We start from the raw sequence: 24,987 nt of genomic DNA, 5'->3' as shown, positions 1-24,987 counted from the left end.
GAAGGGGACTGTTTGCTCCTACGGGCTGTAGATGGAGCTGTCCGGCCCCGGCGAGGGGGAAGGCGCCTGGAAAACGTTCTTCTTCTCCCTGGCCGGCCCGAGCGGGGGAACAGCGCTCCCAGGATGCAGTTTGTGTCAACACGGCCGCAGCCTCAGCAGCTGGGCATCCAGGGCCTGGGGCTGGACAGCGGGAGCTGGAGCTGGGCGCAGGCCCTGCCCCCGGAGGAGGTCTGCCACCAGGAGCCGGCGCTGCGCGGGGAAATGGCCGAGGGAATGCCGCCCATGCAGGTGGGTGCACCCCCGCCGGCGCCATGGCCGCCCGCCTGCCGTGGGGGCGGGGCGCGGGGCCGGGGCGGCGGGGGGCCCCGGGCCGCGGGCGGGGGTGGGGTCGGGGGGGACAGGGGCTCGCGCGGCAGGCCGGGCCCGGCGCCCTCGCAGGCCCCCGCCCGCACCCCGGAGCGGCGGGCCCCCGAGGCCGCGTGCCCGCCAGGCCCGGAGCCGGCGCCCCGGGGAGGCCCCCGCGGGGCCAGGGATTTGCGGGGGGAGGGCCCGGAACGCGCGGTCCTCGCCGTGACCGCGTCCCCGACCCCGGCCCCGGCCCACCTAGGGGCTGGCCGGCCGCCTCGCGCCAGGCTGGGGACCTGGACGCGCGGGGTCCCTGGTCAGATTTTACCGCTGCGGCCAACTCAGACAGAAAGGTGTGTTTAAATGTTGTACGGCCATCATCTCTCCCCAAGGGTAACAGCGATTCACGTTTCTCCCTGGCACCGGCTGTGATCGAGGAAGGGGCCGGTGGGAGGTGCTTTTTGCCCTCTTGCCAGCGGTGGGCAAACTTGGCCGCACTGTTAGAAGCACCTGAGCACCTTTCAAGACTCCTGACTCCCAAGCCTCCTCCAGACCGGTGAAATCTGAGTCTCTGGGGTTGAGAGTGGGCACCGGTCCTTAAGGAGGAGCTCACGGTGCAGACGAATTGGGGAGCCAGAGCTCCAGGGCTGTGTGTGAGGCGGAGACAGGCCTCCATGGCTTTGCCAGGGGCAGAGGGTGGGACCTGACCTCGGCTGGACTCCGCCAAGCCCCTCTCTGTCCCTGGTCTGGTTCTCAGCCAGCCAGGTTCTGACACATTGGCCAGGAGTTGCTGTGTCCTGTCTGACCATGTTTCAGCCTTACATCTCCAAACCTGTTTAGGGGAACAGAATCTGCCGCCCCAAAATCTGCCTCCTTGGCACCAGGATTATTTTAAGATGGTTATTTTAGAGGAGCTGCAGGCACAGGAGATGCTCTGAAAACCAAGTAGGAGTTCCCTTTGTAGAAGAGAAACCTCCATCGCTATACCAGGAAGAGGGCATGACTCAGTCACTAAAAACTCTTTATCAGAGAAGGCAGCGACTTATATCTGCATTAACCTGTGCCCTTACATCCTATCCTTTCCCTGGGCACCCCCATAACTAACTCCCCAGCCCCCCAACGTCATCCTTTGTCTTTAGCTGAAGACGGTACTTCATACAGTGGTTTGGGTCATTTTGGCAGATCACTCAGGTCTCTGGGTCTCGCCATGTTTACAGGAGGTATGTTTGTTTGTTTAGTCGCTCAGTCGTGTTAGACTCTTTGGAGTCTAACACCCCCATGGACTGTAGCCTGCCAGGCTCCTCTATGGGATTTCCCAGGCAAGAATACTGAAGTGGGTTGCCATTTCCTTCTCCAATACAGGAGGTATACGTGTTACTGAATTTGTTTTTCTGATGTTGATCTGACTTATGGCAATTTGACTGTGAGACCAGGGAAGGACCTAGAAGGGTAGAAGGAAAATTTTTCTCCCCCAACACCTGCAAAAAGTAAACTGGGCCCAGTGACGTTCTGAACTTCCACCCGTCAGCCCTTGACCTGTTCGGTGGGCCAGGCTGGAATGACACCTCTGTGTGCTGAGGGCACAGCTTTGCTGGAGATGCCAGGACCTCTCGCCCAGGCCCTGCTGCCTTTTCTCCCATGTCAGGAGTCGCTCCCTGGAACCTGTGTGATCTTCCTCTGTGGCTGCCACAGCCGTGCCGAGTCTGAGAGGGCCGTGAGCATGTCTGTCCCGAGCTGCCCAACTCACCTCTAAGTAACAGGTCTCCACTTCACCCATCCTGAGGGCCCCTTCAGCAGCAACAGAGAGAACAGAAGGTGACCCTTCCCCTGTCACATGGCAAGGAGAGACCATTTCAGCCCTGCTGTCCAGCAAGCCCTGGGTGCTGGTGGGGTATGGGGCCAGTCCCCGGGTCAACATTACACAGTGACCACCCCTCTCTTGGTCATAGGGATCAACTCTTAACTTGCATCCTGGGGACTTTGCCTTTCTGGGTGAGGACCCAGAGCTGGGGGTACTGGAGGGCCAGGGCCACTGGGTACCCCTCCCCTGGGGAAGCAGGAGGGGTGGGGGGATCTTCTCCTCCTCTTAGAAATGCTCCCCCCTCCCCCCTCCTCAGGGAATGACATTTTCGGGCACACCCACTTTGGAAAATATGAATACACAGTTGTGTAAGGAGACAAGGCTGCTCGCTTGTTCTCTGGCTCGGGCTCCCAGTGTCTCCGGTGCCCCCAGCCCCATTATCTGAACTGTGTTTTTGTCAACCTGCAGCACCTAGAACCGCTCCAGTAGGCGGTGCAGAGCTGTGCTCTGGAAAGGCACTTCTCTGGGCTTCTATTTCATCATCTTTAAAGCAGAGCTCTAGGATAATCGTTCTTGCCCTAACCTGCTTAGAGATTGCTGGAACGATTAGGGGGCGCGTGACTGACGTGAACATTTTTGCTTTGAAGCAGCAAATGCTGGGCAAGCTCTTCGGAGTTCACCATTAAGTCTAGCCCGCGAAGAAAGCAGCTGGTCTCGTCAAAGAGAAGTGGCCTGTGACAGTTTAGGCCAGGGTCCACCACCTTGACCTGCCATGGGTCAAGGTGGGTGGTAGACTAGCGACCATCCCGACTCCCACAGGCCGGGAGTGGGAAGGTCGGGTGGGTGGGTGCCCAGCTACTGCTGCGGACCTTAGTGAACACCATAGCCGGAGAGGAAGGCGCTTGGTGGGAGAATGGGGATCTGCAGCATTTGACGCGTTGTCCCCTGCTCTCAGGCCACCTTCGCTCCTTACACGGGGTCTCATGCCGGCCATCACTTCCCCCACTCTGCCCGCAGGCTCAGGAATGGGACATGGACGCCCGGCGACCGATGCCTTTCCAGTTCCCACCCTTCCCAGATCGGGCCCCCGTCTTCCCCGACCGCATGATGCGAGAGCCCCAGCTACCCACGGCAGAGATCTCACTCTGGACCGTGGTGGCCGCCATCCAGGCCGTGGAGAGGAAGGTGGACGCCCAGGCCAGCCAGCTGCTCAACCTGGAGGGCCGGACGGGGACGGCCGAGAAGAAGCTGGCCGACTGTGAGAAGACGGCTGTGGAGTTCGGGAACCACATGGAGGGCAAGTGGGCCGTGCTGGGGACCCTGCTGCAGGAGTACGGGCTGCTGCAGAGGCGGCTGGAGAACATGGAGAACCTGCTGAGGAACAGGAACTTCTGGGTCCTGAGGCTGCCCCCGGGCAGCAAGGGCGAGGTCCCCAAGGTAAGCGGTGGTCCCCAAAGGGCAGGGAGGCCGGTGAGGACCTTGATTTCATTTCGTCAGGCCTTCTCACAAACGTCTCTGACACCCTGTTGCCCAATGTTGGTGTCCTCTCAAAGCCGGCCTCCATTTGAACAACCTCGTCTGGAACATTCTTCTGCAGGGAGGCTGGCCTCCACCCATTCCCCACAGAGCCCGCGGGTTCTGTCTGTGAGCCTTTTGCCCTCTCTGCTCCCAGTCCCTCCCAAGCGGTCTGGGTGTCTGCAAATTCCTGAAGCTTTTCCCGCCTGGGTTTTCACCTTGACACCTTCAAAGACCGTTTGTCGTTGGCTGCGGTCTGCGCGTGCTCCTCTGCACGCGGCTGGAGACAGACCCAAAACCACTCCAAGCAGAGTTGCTGGAGTCATGACCGTCACCAGTGGGCCCATCTCATGATCAGAATTCATGCTCCGTTTCCTATTCTGTTTTCCCTCCCACCTTCTCCTGGCCCATCAACCCTGTACTCTCAGTCAACGGGCTGCTTTCCCAGGCAAGAATAGTGGATTGGGTTGCCATTTCCTTCTCCAGGGGATCTTCCTGATCTGGGGATGGAACCTGGGTGTCCAGCATTGCAGGCCAATATTTTACCAACTGAGCTGCCCAAATGAGAACGTAAATAAGTCTGTACACTGTGATTGCTATGTCTCTAAGTTTTTCCCCCTGTAAGTGCCTCCTTTGTCTCTCCCACATCCCCTTGTAGTACTAGGCCACCTGACCTGTGGACTTCCTCGCTGTCTGGACTCTGCTGCTGCGTCCTCCCTGGTCTCATTTACTGTGTTCCTCTCTTCTCAGTCTTCCAGTAACCTGGGGATTGGGTTATTCTCCCTGAACTCATGTGGCTGAGGCTCTTGCCGCCACCTCGTCATCCTGTTGGTCTTGCCAGAGCTCTGATGGTGTCCATAGAGCCAAGGATCATTGGAACCACAGTATTAACCTCCCAGTCTTCGTCTTCCTGCCCTTTCATGCAGGAGACCACCCTTCCTAGAAACAACTCTTGGCTTCCAGACCCCCCTCCCCACGTTGGTTCTTTCCCTACAGCACCAGCTGCTGCTTCTCAGTCTTCTTTGCCTTTCCCTCTCCTTTTATTATGTTTGGAGTGGTCCCGGGCTCCTCCTGGCCTGCCTACGGTCTCTCCTCCCTCCCTCGTGATTTCATCCAGGCTCAGCGCTGTAGATGGAGTCTGTGTGCTGTCAGCTCCCGAGTGCAGTCTTTCCCTCCCACTCTTGCTCTCTGTATCCTGCCTAGACTTCCTTCTCGAATGCCAGATTCGCATTCCTGCCTGCTAATTCAGCATCTCCATCAGGCTGTCAGTAAATATCTTAGATTTAACTCAAACCAAACTGGGGCCTCCCTGATAGCTCAGTTGGTAAAGAATCCGCCTGCAATGCAGGAGACCCTGGTTCGATTCCTGGGTCGGGAAGATCCCCTGGAGAAGGGATCAGCTACCCACTCCAATATTCTTGGGCATCCCTCATGGCTCAGCTGGTAAAGAATCCGCCTGCAATGCAGGAGACATGGGTTCGATCCCTGGGTTGGGAAGATCCCCTGGAGAAAGGAAAGGCTACCCACTCCAGTATTCTGGCCTAGAGAGAATTCCCAGTTCATGGGGTCATAAAGAGTCGGACACAACTGAGCGACTTTCACTTACATACTTACTTAAACTGAACTTCTGATTTCTGCCCGAACCCTGTTCTCCTCAAAGTCATCCTCATCCTTCCAGCTGCCCAGGCCGCAAGCCTCGGGGTCATCCTCGCTTCCTCTCGTTCTCGTGCCTGATTTCCATTATATTAGTAAATACTAATGATTTTTCTTCAAAATATGCACACAGCCCTCCTCCCACCCCCCACCACGTCACTGTTCCCACCTTTGTCTAATTGTAACCACCGCTGCCTCCTGTCTGATTCCTGCCGTGGCCTCCGCACTGGTCCCCTTGTCTCCATCCTTGGCCCCCACCCCAGACCATCTATTTTCAACAGAGCAGCCAGACTGATCCTTTTGAGAAATATAAATCAGTCATATCACCTCTGTTTAAAGCCCTCAAATGGCTCCCCAGGTTATTCAGTTTAAAAACCTCCATTTTGTCAGTGGTCCCCTCCCTCGAACCCACCCCTCTGACCTTATCTCCCTCCACCCCCTCTTGCCCACTCCTTGCTGCCAGCGCACCACAGGGTCCCCCTGGCAGGGACTTCCCTTCACTGAAGCCACCCCCCCTGCAGGTCGCTCCCATCAGGGGTCTGCTAGCCATCACTGGATCAGTGTCCCCTTCATGGCCACCCAGCCCAGCACACTCTTTCCTTGGCCCCTGCTCTCATTTCCTTTCTGTGTCTCTTGGTTGGCTTTCCTCCGCGTGGTTCACTGCAGCATCCCAGTGCCTGCGACAGGACCTGCTTGTAGCAAAACATGTGTGCCGAGTGACTCTGCAGCTGGAGGGCTCACGCTTCCACATAAGGGCCTGGCCCTTTTTTATCTTTGGTTCTGGCAGTCAAGCCAGTGGCTTGGCCAGAGGAGGTGCTGGGCAGTGATCCATCGAGGCCTCGCAGAGCTGAGTCCTAACGGTGGTTCCTCCCTAAGCCACCCTCTGCCGCTGCAGCCCACGGGGCTGGTCTGTGTAGAGTTTGGCATATAAACCATGTTGCTTGTGTTCATCTCCCCACACGCCGCCCTTTGCTGTTGTCTGTGCTCTGCACTTTAACTCAGTGCCGAGTCCTGGCCCCACTGTGCATTGAACCACGTGTCAGGGTCTTGATTTGCACCTCACGGAACATGGCTTACTTGTGGGGTCCAGAAGCAGAAAGCTTGGGTTTGAATCTTGGCTTCACCACACATCAGTTTTCCTACCACAGGTCAAGTATGTTTTTTGTTGTCTCTGGGCCTCCTCAATCCCTCTTAGGAAAGAATTGACCTTTAAATAAGTCATTCAGTAAGTGAATTCCCAGCAGGTCCCTCTGAGATTCAGTGTTCTCATCTGTAACATGAAGATGATAATACGCTTGATTTGTGGAGCTGCGAGGACTGCTGTGACAACACCGTGTAGCTCATTGTATTAGTTGTCCATTGCTGTGTAACAAATACCCCAACACTTAGCAGCCTAAAAAAATTATTTTTTATCATCTTACAGTTTCCATGGGTTAGGAATTCAGGAGCAGCTTAGCTGAGTGGTTCTGGCTCAGAGTCTCATGAAGTTATAGTCAAGCTGTTGACTGGGGCTACAGTCATCTGAAGGCTCAACTGAGGCTGGAGGATTGGCTTCCAGTTGCTCCTTCCTTCCTGGCAGGAAGCCTCAGCTAGGTCCTCACTGCTTGAACCTGTCCTGTAAGGCTGCTCAAGCATCCTTATAACATGGCAGCTGTCTTCCCCCAGAGTAAAGGATCCAGAAAGAGAGACCGGGATGGAAGCTGTAGCAGCTTTTATGACCCAACCTCAGAAGCTGTTTTACAAATTTGTTGACATACTGAGTATAGCACACTAACAGCATCATCTTTTAGGATTTTAAATAGCTCAACTGGAATTCCATCACCTCCACTAAGACGCTTGCTACTTGGAAGGAAAGCTATGACAAACCTCGATAGTGCGTTAAAAAGCAGAGACATCACTTTGCCAACAAAGGTCCATAGAGTCAAAGCTATGGCTTTTCCAGTGGTCATGTACAGATGTGAGAATTGGACCATAAAGAAGGCTGAGCACTGAACAATTGATGCTTTCGAATTGTGGTGTTAGAGAAGACTCTTGAGAGTTCCTTGGACTGCAAGAAAATCAAACCAATCAATCCTAAAGGAAATCAATTCTGAATGTTCATTGAAAGAACTGATGCTGACGCTCTAATACTTTGGCGACCTGATCTGAAGCGGTGACTCACTGGAAAAGATGCTGAAGCTGGGAAAGATTGAGGGCAGGAGGAGAAGAGGGTGGCAAAGGATGAGATGGTTAGATATCATCACCAACTCAGTGGACATGAATTTGAGCAAACTCCAGGAGATAGTGAAGGACAGAGGAGCCTGGTGTGCTGCAGTCCCTGGGGCTGCAAAGAGTTGAACATGACTTACTGAACAACAGAACAGCAGAAGTTGCAGACCATCACTTCTTTTGTTATTAGAAGCAAGTCACTCAGTCTTGCTCACACTCAGTGGGAAGAGAATTAGGCTCTATTTTTTGAAGGGACAAAGGCTTTGTGGATGTATTTTAAAATATCCACAGCCATAAGGCACCATGAGACTGTTAATATTGCGGGCCATAGTTTTAATTCCTTGTAGACTCTTGGCCTTGTTAGATGCATTCTCTTTGTCAGATCCAAGGAAGGCCATTGTCTCTCAGCTGCTCTGTGCCTTGTGGGTTCTATTAATTGTGTAATTATTCATGGATAATTCATGAATAATCTTTTCTGTCTGGCTGAACTGTAGGCTGCCTGTAGTCTTGGACCATGTTTCAGACTTCTGCCACATCCTAGCACAGTGAAGTTTTTGCAAAGTGATATCTTTTTCCACCTGGGAGACTATGGTCCCAGAATTTTGACTGGTGAAGGGAGGCAGAGGAGTTGGTGTGTTGGAAAAGGTAACAGATTTTTTTTTTTTTTTTTTTTTTGGCCGCACTGGGTCTTTGCTGCTGCACACGAGCTTTCCCTAGTTGTGGCGAGCAGGGGCTACTCTTCACTGTGGCGTGCAGGCTTCTCACTGTGGTGGCTCCTCTTGCTGTGGAGCCTGGTCTGTGGGCACGCGGGCCCCAGTAGTTGTGGCACACGAGCTTAGTTGCTCCACGGCACGTGGACTCTTCCCGGACCCGGGATCGAACCCACATCTCCCGCATTGGTAGGTGGATGCTTATCCATTGTATCTCCAGAGAATTCCACCAACTTGGTTTTGAATACATTTAGTGTGAGGTCCTTAAAAGATGAATAAACGAAGCCAGTCAGAAGACCGTTGAAATGTGAACTCTGAAGGGAAAGTTGAAGAGTGTCATCTACAAAGAGGTACCCACAGAACTTGTAAAAGACACAAGCCAAAAAAAAAAAAAAGAAGAAAGAAATTGCCAAGGGGAAAGCAAGGAAACAGGGAAGAGTGAGGGCCGGACCTTGGTCTCGGGGGGAAGAAGGAGGAGCTGTAAGGAAGATGAGAGCCGGGCTCCATGGCTGTGGGAAGCAAGCAGAAGGAGATTTCAGGAAGGCACTCTGGCCTCTGTGAGGATTGAGGGGTCGAGGGTTAACGGCAGGAAGCTGATAACCTCCCAGGAGGTGGTTCAGACAGTGGGGGGCCCATGGGCAGATTTCAGGGGGTGAGGGATGTGTGGATTGTGAAGAAAACACAGAGCGTGCATCTTGGGATGTTTCTTTTTTTTTTTTTTTGAGCCATGCCAAGTGGCATGTGGGATCTTATTTATAGTTCCCTGACCAGGGATGGAATCCATTCTCCGTGCAGTAGAAGTGTGGAGTCTTCACCCCTGGACAGGGAGGTCCTTGGAATGTTTCAGGAGAAGAAGGCACGTAGCCTCACTGAAGGAGGCAGAGTGGAGGGCTGGAGGCCCTGAAGTGAGAGCAGGGTGGGGAGAGACGGAAGATGCCAGAGGGAGAAGCTGGCGTGGACTGAGTGTCACAAGCAGGAGGAGAAGGAGAAATGAAGGGCACGTGTGGGGAGTCAGCTCGCCTGGGAGACGGGCCGAGCCAGGAGCTTGCGACCAGCAAGTTGCCATCAAGGGGAGACTGGGGGTGGCTGGGGAGAGCGAAGAGCTCGAAAGAAGCCTCCTGGGGAACACAGTGAGATGGGAACAAGCTGGCCAAGAGGCTTGCGAAGCAGCCTGGAGCCTCAGCCAAGAGGTCAGAGTGTATCGCGATTGTCACCTGCAGAATTTCGTGACCTTAATCTCGGGCAGGGAATTTAAATGAAGATGGCTCTGCCTCAGTTTTCCTAGGCTGGGGGTTCTCCCAAGTCTGTGGAAGGTCCGGGGGATTAGAAGTTCTAGTTCTGTTTCTACAGATGGGAGTGAGCTGCCAGGCGGTAGGCAGCACCCAGGTGCGCATGTGGCACCTGACCCTGGCACTGGCACCTCTCTTCTGTGTAGAGGCACTGCCCACACACCAGACAGCGTGCCTGTGGGCCTGCCCAAGAGGGCAGCTTTTTCTAATTCACACCAAGGTACCATGTGTCAGGTACCAAGAAGGATGGTACCAAGAGTCAGGGCTTGGGGAGAACCGAGGGCTTGGGTTTCAGGGTGAGGGGGAAAGGCTGGCCCAGCAGGAACAGAAAGTGTTAGGAGGTGAGGCTGGTGGTCAGCACAGGGCAGCTCAGATCCTAAAGTCACAGAACTGAAACCATCCTGAACGATTCTATGCAGATAAGGTCATGCTGGTGAGTGACCGCAATGGGCAGACAGGAGGCCTCGCCCACCCGAGATGACAGCTTTATGGGGCAGACGAGATGCCCTTGAACCTTGTGACTGATGTTAGACAACTGACGACTCAAGCTCCAGCGGGACCTTCCTAGTGTGGGCGAAGACCATTCAACACATCCAGCAAATGCTTCCTGACTCCGAACTACGAGCTTCTAGATGCTTGGGACATCAGTTCGGTTCAGTTCGGTTTAGTCGCTCAGTCGTGTCCGACTCTTTGCGACCCCATGAATTGCAGCATGCCAGGCCTCCCTGTCCATCACCAACTCCTGGAGTTCTCTCAGACACGTTCGAGTCAGTGATGCCATCCAGCCATCTCATCCTCGGTCGTCCCCTTCTGCCCCCAATCACTCCCAGCATCAGAGTCTTTTCCAATGAGTCAGCTCTTCACATGAGGTGGCCAAAGTACTGGAGTTTCAGCTTTAGCATCATTCCTTCCAAAGAAATCCCAGGGCTGATCTCCTTCAGAATGGACTGGCTGGATCTCCTTGCAGTCCAAGGGACTCTCAAGAGTCTTCTCCAACACCACAGTTCAAAAGCATCAATTCTTCAGTGCTCAGCCTTCTTCACAGTCCAACTCTCACATCCATACATGACTACTGGAAAAACCATAGCCTTGACTAGATGGACCTTAGTCGACAAAGTAATATCTCTGCTTTTGAATACGTTATCTAGGTTGGTCATAGTGGTGCCCAAAACAGATCAAGATGCCAGAACCTTAGCACCAGCAAGTTTTAGTGACAAAAATGTAGCTGTGCACCTAGAGGTGACAGAAATACAGCTTCTCAACAGGATTTTCTTGTACTTGATTCCCCGAGACTCCAAGAACCTACTCTATGTCTGTCACCCTGAACACCAAAAGCTTGACCTTTGGGTACCCAGTTGACCTTAAAGTGAATTTACAAAGGATGTGGTTAAATGCCTCATTTTAATTTTTTTATTATTTATTTTTTCAAACTTTTAAACTTTTCATTTTGTATTGGCATATAGCTGATTGACAATGTTGTAATAGTTTCAGGTGAACAGCAAAGGGCCTCAGCCATACATATGCATGTATCAATTCTCTCCCAAATCCAGGCTGTCACCTAACTTTGAAATGCCTCATTTTTAAAAGGCAGTGGTGACCATCTGTTATTGGAAGCTCAGGAGAATCAGAGTGGACTGACTCCACTGAGACAGGTCAAGCAGGATGGGGAGGTTGGGGCCATGGGGACTGGGGCCAGAGTCTGGGGTGGAGCGGTCAGTACCCCTCCCGGGAGCTGGGGAGGAGCAGCAGGCAGGAAGCACCAGACTAACACTGTTGTTGGCCCAGGTTCCAGTGACCTTTGTGGACATCGCTGTTTACTTCTCCGAGGACGAGTGGAAGAACCTGGATGAATGGCAGAAGGAGCTTTACAACAACCTGGTTAAGGAGAACTACAAAACCCTGATGTCCCTGGGTAAGTGTGCCTTCCGTTCCCCGGGCGAGCATCTTCGGAGTGAGGAGTGACATGCTTCCCAACCCAGGGTGCACCCCTAGGCAAGGTGTTCCATGTTTATACTTCACAGAAATTCAAGAGACAATGTGCTTCCCTGTTAGGAAGTTAGAGCAATTGATAAGAATATGGAAAGTAAAGACCCAGGAACAGGGCCTGTTACTACAGAACTGAACACTCTGCTGCTACTATTCTGGAATACAGCCCAACAGCTCCCTAGGCGCTACCTCCCAGCAGCCCTGGAGAAGCCACCGGTCTCTGCTGCTGTTTCTGGGTCCCAGAACCCAGCTAGTTCTCCACCAGGAACTGGAGGATCCATTGTCTTAGACTCTCCTGAGAGGTGACCTGACATAATGGTCACCTCCGCCCGCCGAGAGGGGCGCCAGGGTAGAGGGGGGGAGGGCTCCCCATCGCCCTTGATGGAGACCCTTTGGTGAAGTTCCCTCAGCCCTTCCTTGCCTTCCACTTCACCCTAGACTCGGAGGGACCCGTGTCCAAGCCAGAAGCCCCATCTCAGGCTGAGCCCCGGGAAGAGCCCTGCGTGTGGGAGCAGCGTGACCCAGAAGAGAGAGAGATCCTCATGGATCCAGACACAGGTGATGGCAGCTGCAGAGAGCCCCAAGTTGGGGTGGGGCGGGAGAGAAGCCCCCATCCCAGCATGAGTTCCGGGGGGCAGCGGGGCGTGGCTTCTCTTAGTTGTTCGTGGGGCCGGTTCTGCCGCCTTGCAGATTGGGCGGTCACATACAGGAAGTTTCGGGGCCAGGAAGGCCACCATGGAGGTTCGTCTTTTGGGTTAGAGGCATGTCACTTGAGATGCCCAGGTAAACTGGAGACGATGGAGAGGGGCGGCCTCCCAGGCCTGACTGGGGCGCTAGACATGGGAGCGGCCCTGCCCAGGCAAGTGGGCGGAGAGGGCTCTGCGTGGGTGTGTGGTGTGCGTGATATGCACAGGGTGCTTCGTATGCATGCTGTACGTAGGGTGCGTGGTGTGAGTGGTGCGCGTGGTGCACGTGGCTGGTTGCTTTGTGCCCGGCTGTCATCTCCAGCATTCTCAGCCTGTTCTCATAGGCAGATTTACCCTCCAAGGCTGTCCCCTCACCCGAGGGGAATCTTATGTTCTAAGGATCCAGTTCCCTGAGAACATCACACCTGGTGACAGGAAGTGTGCGGGTTCTCAGGGACTCAGCTCTCCTGACGGTGTCGGACCAGGTGAAATCCGGTCCTCCGACCGTATTCTCTGCCTCGTCACAGCAGCCTTCCTGTCGGGGCCCTCTGCCCCTCCTGTCTTACATGTGGAGGGCGTGTTCACCGAAACCTCCCTAGAAGGTTGCTCGAAGACAGCCCCCTCCCTCCCAGTCTGCTCTCCTTCAGTTCAGTTCAGTTCAGTTCAGTCGCTCAGTTGTGTCTGACTCTTTGTGACCCCTTGAATCGCAGCACGCCAGGCCTCCCTGTCCATCACCAACTCCTGGAGTTCTCTCAGACTCACGCCCATTGAGTCAGTGATGCCATCCAGCCATCTCATCCTTTGTCATCCCCTTCTCTTCCTGCCCCCAATCCCTCCCAGCATCAGGGTCTTTTCCAATGAGTCAACTCTTCGCATGAGGTGGCCAAAGTACTGGAGTTTCAGCTTTAGCATCATTCCTTCCAATGAACACCCAGGACTGATCTCCTTTAGAATGGACTGGTTGGATCTCCTTGCAGTCCAAGGGACTTGCAAGAGCCTCCAACACCACAGTTCAAAAGCATCAATTCTTCAGTGCTCAACTTTCTTCACAGTCCAGCTCTCACATCCATACATGACCACTGGAAAAACCATAGCCTTGACTAGACGGATCTTTGTTGACAAAGTAATGTCTCTGCTTTTCAATGTGCTATCTAGGTTGGTCATAACTTTTCTTCCAAGGAGTAAGCGTCTTTTAATTTCATGGCTGCAGTCACCATCTGCAGTGATTTTGGAGCCCAGAAAAATAAAGTCTGACACTGTTTCCACTGTTTCCCCGTCTATTTCCCATGAAGTGATGAGACCGGATGCCATGATCTTCGTTTTCTAAATGTTGAGCTTTAAGCCAACTTTTTCACTCTCCTCTCAGTTTCATCAGGAGGCTCTTTAGTTCCTCTTCACTTTCTGCCATATGGGTGGTATCATCTGCATATCTGAGGTTATTGATATTTCTCCTGGCAATCTTGATTTCAGCTTGTGCTTCCTCCAGCCCAGCATTTCTCATGATGTACTCTGCATAGAAGTTAAATAAGCAGGGTGATGATATACAGCCTTGACGTACTCCTTTTCCTACTTGGAACCAATCTGTTGTTCCATGTCCAGTTCTAACTGTTGCTTCCTGACCTGCATATAGGTTTCTCAAGAGGCAGGTCAGGTGGTCTGGTATTCCCATCTCTTTCAGAATTTTCCATAGTTTATTGTGATCCACACAGTCAAAGGCTTTGGCATAGTCAATAAAGCAGAAATGGATATTTTTCCGGAACTCTCTTGCTTTTTTGATGGTCCTTATTGACATGTGATTCACACTGCCATAAATTCACGTTTGGAGTGTAGGATTTAGTGGTTCACAGGCTGGTGCAGCCATCAGCACTATCTAATTCCAGAACATTTCCTCATAGGGAACCCCACACCCAGGAGCAGTCACTCCCATTCTCCGTACCCCGCCAGTCACTGGTCGCTATGGATCTGCCTATTCTGGACATTTTGTCTAAATGGCTCCTTCCCTGGCTTAAGCAGCACACATGTTTGAGGTCAGCAGCTGTGACGACCTTTCCATGAAAGCAGTGCAACCTCAGCTGTTCCACTGAGTTGTCATCTGTCCCTGTGTCACATAGGACAGAGACCACGGTGTCCATTTAACCGGGGACGGAGCAGACTGAGAGCCAGAGAGGCCAAGTGACTCATCGGCTGGGCGGAGAGCAGACCTGAAACCCAGATCCGAGTCTTCCGTTTCCTCATCTAGTCTCTTTCCTCCTGCCTGAGCTGTCTCCTGCTGGGGCTGGTGGTGTAGGTCACACCAGAGAGCCTCCTAGGTGGAAGATGCCCTGTGGTCGCGTCTTGAGGTCTACATGGAACATGCGCTATTGTCCCTTATGCATAGGATGCTGTGCGACAGCCATCCAGGAATGGGGCTGGGCTGCTTCCCTTTGCCCACTCTAACTTCCTGCTAATTGTGTGTGTGTGTGTGTGTGTGTGTGTGTATGTGTCTGTGAGTATGTCTGTGTGTGTCTGTGAGTGTGTCTGTGTTATCTGTGTGTCTGTGTATCTGTGCATGTCTGTGTGTGTGTCTCTGTGTGTGTTGTGTGTGCCTGTGTGTGTCTGTCTGTGTCTGGGTGTGTCTGTATGTGTCTGTGTGTGTCTGTGTTGGTGTGGGTGTGTGTCTGTGTGTCTCTGTGTGTAAGTGTGTGCCTCTGTGTGTCTGTGTTGGTGTGGGTGTGTGTCTGTGTGTATGTGTGTGTGTCTGTCTGTGTCTGTGTGTCTGTCTATTTGTGTCTGTTGGTGTGTCTGCGTGTGTCTATGAGTGTGTCAGTGTGTGTCTATCTGTGTCTGTGTCTGAGTGTGTCTGTGTGTGTGTCTGTGAGTATGTCTCTGTGTATCCGTGTGTGTGTCTTTGTGAGTATGTCTGTGTGTGTCTTTGTGTGTGTGTGTGTCTGTGTGTGTATGTCTGTGTGTCTGTTTGTTGGTGTGTCTGTGTGTTTATCTGTGTGTCTGTGTATCTGTGTCTGTGTGTTTATCTGTTGGTGTGTCTATCTGTGTGTGTCTGTGTATCTGTGTGTCTGTCTGTGTCTGTTGGTGTGGGTGTGTGTGTCCGTCTGTGTCTGTTGGTGCAGGTGTGTGTGTGTGTGTGTGTGTGTGTCTGGCCCAATCTTTCTGGCTGGGGTGCAGAATGAAGCCGGATGTCTCCCCCATGGAGGGAGCCCTGTGGCCCACCCTGACAGCAGCCACCCAGCACGGGCCGTCTCCGTGCTCTCTGCCTGCCTTCTTTTACCTTGCTCTGCAGCATGGCCCACCCCCTTGTCCTGGGGGTTGATCACCCCCTGCTCCCAGGCCCTTCTGCTCCTCAGGGTTCTTGGGGCCCATAGGAACCCAAGGCCCCTGTGCTCTCTTCCCTGGCGAGCGCTGTCGGCTGTGCCCCTGACCCCGAGCTGACGATCATTCCTGAAAACAGTACCGACCGTGTGACCCTCTGTCCCCAGGAGCAGAGCCCCTGGGGCCGGCACCGGACGCGTCCTCTCAGGTGAAGCGGGAGGAGGCCCTGTGCGCCCGGGCTCAGCGGGGCCTGGAGGAGAGAGCCATCCCCACGGAGTCCATAACCGGTGAGTGAGCCACCTGGCTGCCCGGGCTGAGTGGCTGAGGGAAGGGTCTGCGTGGTCTGCAGGTGCCCAGCGTTCTCTGACAGGTGTGCCCGGCCAGAGGCCTGAGCTGAAGATGAAGTGTGGGTCCACGATTCATGGATAGGAAAGACAGGGTTTCCCACGAGGCACAGACACGGTGCGTGATGGGGACGAGGGGCCAGCACCTCTAGCCTTAGCTGTTCTGTTTTCTCTTCTTTGTAACATCAGGTTTTAACTATTCGTTTCTCCCCTCGAAAAACAGTGTCTGCCGAAGTACCGAGAGTGAAGCATTTTAGAGGTTCGGTGGGTAGGGAATCTGGGGGTCCCTAAGACCTGCTCCCAAGTGGGAAGAACTGATTTGTTTTAAACAAACACAGCTGTTGCCTCTGTGCCAGCCGCCCCCCTGCCCTAGGCGCCGTCCTGATGGGCAGTCTGGGTACTTCTTCTTTGACAGCATCCATCCAACATGTGTACGTGAGCACTCTGTTTGAGAAGATGTGGCTTAGTCAGAGTTCTCCAAAGAAGACTAGGGTGTGTGCGTGCACACACATGTGTAAAGAGAGAGGGATTAAATTGAAGGAGTTGGCTTCTGCCAGCTGGAAACCGGGGTCAGTCTGCTGGTAGGATTCACTTTTCCTCGGGGAGTCAGTCTTTTCCTGTTTGGCCATCAGCTGGTGGGAGAGGCCCACCCACATAACCGAAGGTAATCCACCTTATTCCAAGTCTATGGGTTAAGTGTTAAACTCCTCAAAATAAAACAGCATAACAGCATCCAGAGTAATGTTTGGCCCGCTATCTGGGTACTGTTGCCTAGACAAGCGGACACATAAAATTACCCATCACAAGATACAGTAATGCCCTGTGACTATAAGTTAAGATGATAGTATATTATAAGTTAAGATAAGCTCTTAACTTACCCATGGGTTAGAGCTCCACAAGCTTCATCCCCTTAGTCAAAGCCTCATATTCATAGGTGAGTAATAACAGCCCCCCAGCAGAGGAAGACAGCTTTCCAGTTCATCCAGCTCATTCCTCAAAAGCTTATATAGATAGCCATGTTACTATCTCCAGTGGAGTCTTTGAGATAAGAAGGCAATAAAAGGTAGATGAAGTTTAATGGAGTCTGCAGAGGAAAGAACAGGCAGGTTACATCTTAGAAAATTCCCGCTAAGATGGTGAAGATAAAAGGCTTTCTTGTTCAGTCGCTCAGTTGTGTCTGACTTTTTGCGACCCCATGGACTGCAGCATGCCAGGCCTCCCTGTCCTTCACCGTCTCCCAAAGTCTTCCTGGAAGTGTCATTTCCCTGGCTGGTCCTTGCAGGAGGAAGACCTCCCTCATGCCGGTGCTTAGGCTTCGGGTGTGAAGCTCCGTGGAAGGGGTACATTCCTGAGGGACAGACAAGCTCTCTCAGCGGCATCCCTGTGATGTCATCACTCCCCCATAGTTTCCACTTATTCTCAGCAAAAGCGCCAGCAGTGGGGGCCAAGCAGACCTAAAGCTTTAATGACCTCGAATGATTACCGCTGATGTTTAGGGAAAAGAACCTATTGAGAGACATAAAGCAGTGCCTGGTGGGCGGGCCCGTGTCCCCTAACCCCTTTGCCGCTCTGTCCCGTCGAGCAGACTCACCGGCCTCCGCCCAGGATCTCCTGTCCCGGATCAAACAGGAGGAGCCCCCGTGCGTGTGGGACCAGCAGGACTTGGCGGAGAGGGACATCCCAACAGACCCCAACTCAGGTGAGCGGGCCGCCAGAGCACATGGGGGGTGACGTTCCTATCTTCTGGGAAATCAACCCGACTGAGTCACTTTGGTCCAAGGCCAATGAGAAACTCAGGGAATGAACCACTGTGTGTTCCCCAGAGGACGACTTTGTACCCATTTTTGTGTGTAACTACTAGAAAAGCGAGGAGGATTTCTCTAAAGGAATCCTTACATCAATAATTTGTCCTGTCAGTGAACTGATACTGAAATGACTTAGCTGATTTCTGAAGTATAATCAACAAGCCTTTTATTTATTTTGTACTTTTTTCAGCCATGCCACGCAGCATGTGAAATCTTAGTTCCCTGTCCCAGGATCGAACCTGCACCCCAGTGGAAGCACAGAGTCTAAACCACTGGACGGCCAGGGAAGTCCCTCAAAAGCCTTTTAAAGGTTGCGCATATTTCTGACAGAAAGTAATTTACATTTTCTGGAATTTTCCTTAAGCGAATACTAGCTAGATGACTCCCAGAAAATTTCTGGGGGTAGTCCAGGCATAAAGGGGAGCATAAAAGAGCAGTAGGGATGCTCTGCCCACCCAGGCCCCACGTGCGTGTATGTGTGTGTGTGTGCACGCACGTGCATGTGCGCATGTGTGTATATGTGCTTATGTGCGCACACGTGTGTGTGTATATGTGCATGCACTCACGTATACTTGCAGAGTGGAGGAGGCCAGCGTCATCTCATTTGGTGGTTGTGACCCCTGGGGACACCAGGCAGAAAAGCCGATGTAGAGTCTGGGGTTCCTCGTAGTCTGTCAGCTCTCCAGGGTCACACAGTTTGGGGTGGGGAGATGAAGGGCTCTAGGACAGAGGAGGAAGCAGCGCCTCCTGATAAGGGAGGCGGATGTTCTGCTGCAGTTCTTATTAATGAACCTTGTCCACTGCCTCTGCCGTCGCTGATCATGAAGGCCTCGCCCTCCTCCCTCTGTCCTGTGGGCCGTCAGAGGCTGGGCTCCCCTCTGGCCTGGCCCCACAGATGGCCCTGGGGCTCCCAGGATCCCAGTCCTGGCTCGGTCGCCACACGGGCCCCCTGAGAGATGGGCCTCCTGCCTGGCTGAGCCCGGGTGCAGCAGCATCAGTGAGGTCCATTCAGGACCTTGAAGAGGGTGGGGGCACAGGATACCCAGACTGGCACACGCCCTCTGAGCAGAGCAGTGGCCTCTGCGTGTGGTGGTGTTTGAGCCTTTGGTGGGATGCTCAGCGAAATGAACAGGCTCTAAGTCCGCCTTCTCTCCCCAAACAGAGTCTCTGATCTCCGCCCACGATATCTTGTCATGGATAAAGCAGGAGGAGCAGCCGTACCCGTGGGGCCCACGCGACTCCATGGACGGGGAGCTCGGGTTAGACTCTGGCCCTGGTGAGTGGGGCACCCAGCCGGGCCCCTGGGTATTTGGTCCAGAGGGATGGTTGCTCACCCACCCTGCCCCTTACAGGGTGATGCTCTGTTGTGGCAGCCTTTCAAAGGCCTGTATCAAAGCACTGACCCCTTTCCTTTCGAGGATGCAGGGGTGTTAGTTTCCTAGGATTGTCTTAACAAAATACGGAACAGTGTGGCTTGAAGCAGCAGACATTTGTTCGCATAGTTCTGGAGGCCTGAAGTCTGAAGTCAGAGGTTTGGCACTGCCCTGCTCCCTCTTAAAGCTGTGGGGGACCCCACCTTGCCTCTTCCTAGCTTCTGTGTCTGTTGGTAATCTTTGCTGTCTTTTGACCTGTGGATGTATCACCCTAATCTTCTGTCTTCACACCATCTGTGTGTCTATGTCTTGTAAGGTCAGGAGTCACGTGGGATCAAGGGCTTGCCCTCCTCCAGTATGACCTCATCCTAACTAATTACCCCTGGAAAGAGCCTATTTCCAAAGAAGGTCACACTCTGAACCACTGAGGGGATCCAGATTTTGACATATCTTCTTGGAGATATGTCTGTCTTGGAGATAACATCTTCTGTGTTGCTGTTGTTCAGTTGCTAGGTCATGTCTGGCTCTTTGTGACCCCATGGACTGCAGCACACCAGTCTTCCCCATCCTTCACTAGCTCCCAGAGTTTGCTCAAACTCATGTCCATTGAGTGGGTGATGCCATCCAACCATCTCATCCTCTGTTGTCCCCTTCTCCTCCTGCCTTCAATCTTTCCCAGCATCAGAGTCTTTTCCAATGAGTCGGCCCTTCGCATCAGGTGGCCAAAGTATTGGAGCTTCAGCTTCAGCATCAGTCCTTCCAATGGACTGGTTTGATCTCCTTGCTGTTCAAGGAGCTCTCAAGAGTCTTCTGAACGGCCAGGGAAAGGAGAGTGGACTGGGAGCGAGAGGAGCTGAATGTTGACAAAAGTTTCAGTGGCATGCTGGGACATGCTGCCTGATTGTGAAAGTCTGAAAGAGAATGGAGGTAAAGAAGTAGTGAAAGCAAGTATAGCTAACTCTTAAAAAGAAAAGGAACAGAGGAATGAGATGAGCTGGTAGCTGGATAGGGGAGCACATGAAGTCAAGGGAGGGTTAAGTTGGGTGAAGCTGTACCATTGTGTCTGGAAGGATACTCACTGCTTTCGAACCCTCATTCAAACTGCCTTAAAGAATAAAGACAAAAATATAAAACTAAAAAAGAGAATTGCGGTAGCCGAGGACAGAAACCCACCCATCCACACTCAAAGAATAAAAACATTTATTCTCTTACGTAACGAAGAGGTGCTCTGGTTTCAGTCTCGGTTAGTTCAAGGATCCAAGGCCCCAGGTTCTTTCCAATCCTTGCTCGTCCACCTGTGGTGTGGATGGAGCAATATGGCCACAGCTGTTCCAAGCATCACCTCCAGCCCCAGAGGAGAAGGAAAAACCGTCTTTTTTTCCCCTACACTCTCTCCAGGGAGTGAGGAAGCCTTCCCAGCAAACACATCTCATTGGCCAGAACAAGGTCATGTGCTTGTATCTGAATCAGCTACTGGCCAGGGATTTCCAGAGTTATCAAGTCCTCACGTTAGACCCTGGAGGAGAAGGTGTGACATCTCCTTGGAAAATGGAAAAATGGGACACACTGATTTGCAGAGTAGGAGGCCAGGGTCTGAGACGTGTGATCTTCTCCAGCAGTCTTCAGCTGCCTGAGTGCTGTTACCCACACTGGGGTCCCCTGGGCAACCCCGACAAAGGAAGGGGCAGAGGGACCCAGGAGCTAAGCTGGGTCAGGAAGGCAGAGCACCAAAAAACGTGCCCATACTGAGCGTGACGAAGGATAAGAGGAGGATTGGGACCGTTTGGGGTTGGGTTTCCCAGGAAACAGTCCCCGAGATGGAGGTTTCCTTGGGGGTCCTCTTGGGAATAACACCTACGAAGGAATGAGAGGAGCAGATTGTGGAGAGGGAGAAGCAGGGCCCACAGTGCAGCGGTGACAGAGGCCACAGCCAGACCTCCCGGCAGTGTCGGCTGAGACGGGGGGTGCAGGGCGGGCTCAGCCCAGTCTGTTTAGGAGCAGCTGGTAAGGAACACATGTCATGGTTTGGGGCTCCTGTAGGAAGAAGGGACTGTGAATGAGGGATCCAGGAGGTGATGATGGAGGGTGAAGGAAGGAGAAGGCTCCTGAACACGGTCATCAAACCGAATGGTTCCTTGGGGCTCAGAGTCCTGGCCTGAGGTCACGGCTCTGATCGATGCTCTAGGCTTTGTGTCCCTCTGACCCCATGGTAGTGCGGGAGCATGGACTATGGAGAGGCAGGGATGCAAGCAAAGAGCATCATTGCAGGAGCAAGACTGGTGCTTCCTGGGGAGGCTGGCCGAGCAGCCACTTCCACAGGAGGGGGTGCACAGCGTCATGACGTCTGCTCCCCACAAACGGGATCTGAGGCCAGATGGGACTCACACCAACACAGTTGACCCCACTGCTGTAGGAGGCCAAAGGCTGCATGCTAGGTGGAAATGCAGCCTCACAAGGGAGGTGGGAGGCATGCCCCCAGCTCCCTGCATTCCACTCCCCTAGGCCTTTAGACAGGCTTTTCACCTGGGATGGTGGTGGTGGTTCGGTGGCTCAGTTGAGTCCGACTCTTTGCCACCACCCCATGGACTGTAGCCCGCCAGGCTCCTCTGTCCATGGGATTCTCCAGGCAAGAAGACTGGAGTGGGTTGCCATGCCCTCCTCTGGGGGATCTTCCCAATCGAGGGATCGAACCTCGGGTCTCCTGCACTGCAGGCAAGTTCTTTACTGCCTGAGCCACCTGTGTGGTGGGTTCACCTGGGATAGGTTCTGGCAAATTCTTTCCTTCTTGTCAAGAAATTCTCTTTAGATAAATTAGCATCAAACATCAATACAGTTAAGTCTATTTCCGGGCAATTTTGCCTTTCAAGGGAGCTTTAGCAGAGCGCCGCTCTTCCCAGCATCTGCGGGAGTTTCCTGACCTAGCTGCGTGCCCCCCAGCTACCCGTTTCTGGTGCCTCCGGCTCACGGCTCTGTGCGGGTCCGAGGGTCAGGCAGCCGTATTTAATCCCCTCATCCTCGGGGGAAGCTGGGGGCCCGCCAGCCCATGACTCGCAGGAGGCCTCAGAGGACCTAATCAAGGACCCGGCCCCCACCCCGCCTCGCAGAGACGGTTTGGGTCCCCCGCGCCCCAGACGAGCCGTATCAGCATGTCGCTTCTTCGTGTCTCTCCCCACAGGTGACAGCCTGCTGATGGTGAAGAACCCGGCCCCGCCGCCGCCGCCGCCGCCGCCGCAGCCCGCCCCGCCGAGCCTGCCCCCGCTGCCCGCGCCCCCGGAGGACGCGGGCGGCCCCCCGAGCCGCGGCGGGGGCGCGCTGCTGGACGACGGCTTCCCTGCGCTGCCCGGGGAGCGCGGTGCGGGCGGCGAGGGCGGCGGGGGCGCGGGTGGCGGCGGTGGCGGCGGCGGCGGGGGCGTGGGGGCTGCGGGCGGGGGTCCGGGCGGGGGCTGCGGCAGCTGCTGCTCCCCGGGCGGCCTCCGGCGTAGCCTCCTCCTGCACGGCAGCGGCGGCGGCGGCGGCGGCGGCGGGGCGCGCAGCAAGCCCTACTCCTGCCCCGAGTGCGGCAAGAGCTTCGGCGTGCGCAAGAGCCTGATCATCCACCACCGCAGCCACACCAAGGAGCGGCCGTACGAGTGCGCCGAGTGCGAGAAGAGCTTCAACTGCCACTCGGGCCTCATCCGCCACCAGATGACCCACCGCGGCGAGCGGCCCTACAAGTGCTCCGAGTGCGAGAAGACCTACAGCCGCAAGGAGCACCTGCAGAACCACCAGCGGCTGCACACGGGCGAGCGGCCCTTCCAGTGCGCGCTGTGCGGCAAGAGCTTCATCCGCAAGCAGAACCTGCTCAAGCACCAGCGCATCCACACGGGCGAGCGGCCCTACACGTGCGGCGAGTGCGGCAAAAGCTTCCGCTACAAGGAGTCGCTCAAGGACCACCTGCGTGTGCACAGCGCCGGAGGCGGCGGCCCCGGTGGCGGTTCGGGCCTGGGCGCCCCGCGGCCCCTGCAGCCGCCGCCCGAGCGAGACTAGGGCCTGGCGGCGGCGGCGGCGGCGGCGACAGGAGCAGGGCCGGGGCCGGGGGGCGGGGATGGCGGGGCGAGCCTGGGGGGCGCGTCCTGAGGCTCCCCCCGTCCCCCACCACCACGATCCCGCCCTCGGTTCTCTGGGCGCCTTCCCTCCCTCGAGCCGCCACCTGCTGGAAATTGGGAACAGGAATTGCACTCCAGACAGGGGTTCCCCTGAGGGTGGGAGGGGCGGGCGGGAGTCCCCTAGACCTGTCCGGCCGAAGGGGCAGCCCAGCTCTTCTCACGGGGTGGACCGAGGGGCTTCCTCCCGCAGGGACGGTCCTTGAAAGGACAGCGAGGAGGCCAGCACACACCCCCACCACCCCTCGGGCACCTAGTCTGCCCATTTGGCCTCTGGGCTCTGGGGTCTCAGATCGTGGTCAGGGAAAGTCACCCGGGAGTCTCAGACCCCTGCCGAGATCAAGAAATAGGGTCCTAAGGGTTAAAGCGACCCTAAAAAAGGAAGACGAGGTGTCCAGGTGAAAGAGGAGGGACGTGCTAAGGGGTGGATCTCCGTGATGACAACACTGCCTCGCGTTTGAATAGCGCTTTATACTTTTTTTAAAAACAAACACGTTTTTCTATCCGTTATCGACTTTCACCCTTAGCCTGTCCCTCTGAGGTAGGTGGGGTCGGAATTTCCGACTGGATAGCTGAGGAAGGGGAGACATAGCTGAGATGGTTTAGAGGGGCGGGCAAGGGACCAGGGCCAGGCCTCCAGCGGAGTGTCCACCCCACCACACACGCGCTGCCTACCTCTGGAACTGGAGAGACCTCTGTGGCCTGGTCTCTCTGCCCCTGACCCACCACACATAAATCAGAAGCAACAGGGGGCCCACTCATAGGGTCATGGGGCGGGGAATGGGGAACGGGTTGACTACAAAATGCCCCAGGAATGTGCTTCTGGAAGGTTCTCGGTGTTGGGGCACTGCTGGGTGGGAGGGAGGTCCCCCCCGTCGGACCCCCAACCTGTCCCTCCCACGTTGGCCCCTCAATGTGGTGCCCCTGGCCCTCCGGAGGCAGCTGGTGCCCCAGCTCAGACCTCGTCCTGACAATTTCCCCCTTTCCTGGGGACACGCGGGGTGAGGTTGAGGCTCCTACTGCCAGAGCAGCCAGGCAGGAAGTGAGTCTCATCCCAGGAGGGCCCGGGCCAGTAGGTGCTAGCCTCTGAGAGCCTCTGTCTCTCTCCTGCCCTGAGCCTCCCAACTGGTGCTATCTGTTAACCGGCCATGCCCCGTGGACTCGGACACAGACCCTCCTGGGCTCCAGACCCTGCAAGCGCCTGCGGGGGGTAGGGGGTGGCCCCCAGGGGACTCCCCACCAGTCGGTGCATCTCTTCCGTGGTCCTGATGGGCCACAGTCTCCATTTCTGCGTCTTGCATGGCCAGGCACTGGGGTGGGGTGGCGCGCCCCAGGCCCCTTGTTTGCGTCAAGAATGACTTCTGCTCCTCCCCTGGATCCCATTTCTCTCCCAGCCGGGGGGGCCACAGTTCTTGAGTGCTCTGCCTCTGCCCCTCCCCTCATCTGTGCCGCTCTGCTTTCCTCAGACCCCTTTTTGCCATGCAAAGGGAGTTCCTGAAATTAAATAAAAGGTGTCCAGATCGCAGACTGCATGTTCACAAGGCTGGAGGGTTCTCCAGCGTGGCTTCCTATAGTAAACCCTCAATGAACTGGAATCCAGTTAACTGGGATTTTTTTTTTTTCTTCTTCTTCTTCTATTCTGCTTTCGGAAGGAGGCACATCTTAAGAAAATGAGAAGTTAAATATAGACAAGCTCAGTGGAGTTTTGTTGGAGCAGGAGGGGAAACCTCTAGTCTGTGGTTCTGGTTGGGAGGCAGCAGTATTCTGCTTTTCAAAAGCATGTGGAGAAAATCACCATTTTCATAACCTAAATCATAGAAAGTG

At 54.6% G+C, this 24,987-nt stretch overlaps 1 protein-coding gene across 1 annotated transcript; it reads left to right on the top strand.

The window, feature by feature from the left end:
• Positions 1-24,758, top strand: ZNF282 (zinc finger protein 282). Its single transcript, XM_018046815.1, has 8 exons — positions 1-288; positions 3,164-3,583; positions 11,307-11,433; positions 11,946-12,065; positions 15,667-15,786; positions 17,429-17,542; positions 18,811-18,924; positions 22,197-24,758. Exons 1-8 carry the CDS (start codon positions 124-126, stop codon positions 23,045-23,047), a joined length of 2,031 nt encoding a protein of 676 aa, XP_017902304.1. The 5' UTR covers positions 1-123; the 3' UTR covers positions 23,048-24,758.

Source organism: Capra hircus, chromosome 4 (assembly GCF_001704415.2).
Source record: "Capra hircus breed San Clemente chromosome 4, ASM170441v1, whole genome shotgun sequence".
In the NCBI taxonomy this organism is placed as follows: Eukaryota; Metazoa; Chordata; class Mammalia; order Artiodactyla; family Bovidae; genus Capra; species Capra hircus.
This window is presented reverse-complemented; position numbering and strand designations above follow the sequence as displayed.

Bases quoted from the DNA above. Each gene is read 5' to 3' on its own strand.
- ZNF282 (XM_018046815.1), top strand. From the start codon at position 124: ATGCAGTTTGTGTCAACACGGCCGCAGCCTCAGCAGCTGGGCATCCAG. The intron at 289-3,163 runs GTGGGTGCACCC...CTCTGCCCGCAG, and splicing joins AGGGAATGCCGCCCATGCAG to GCTCAGGAATGGGACATGGA. The intron at 12,066-15,666 runs GTGATGGCAGCT...CTCTGTCCCCAG, and splicing joins CCTCATGGATCCAGACACAG to GAGCAGAGCCCCTGGGGCCG.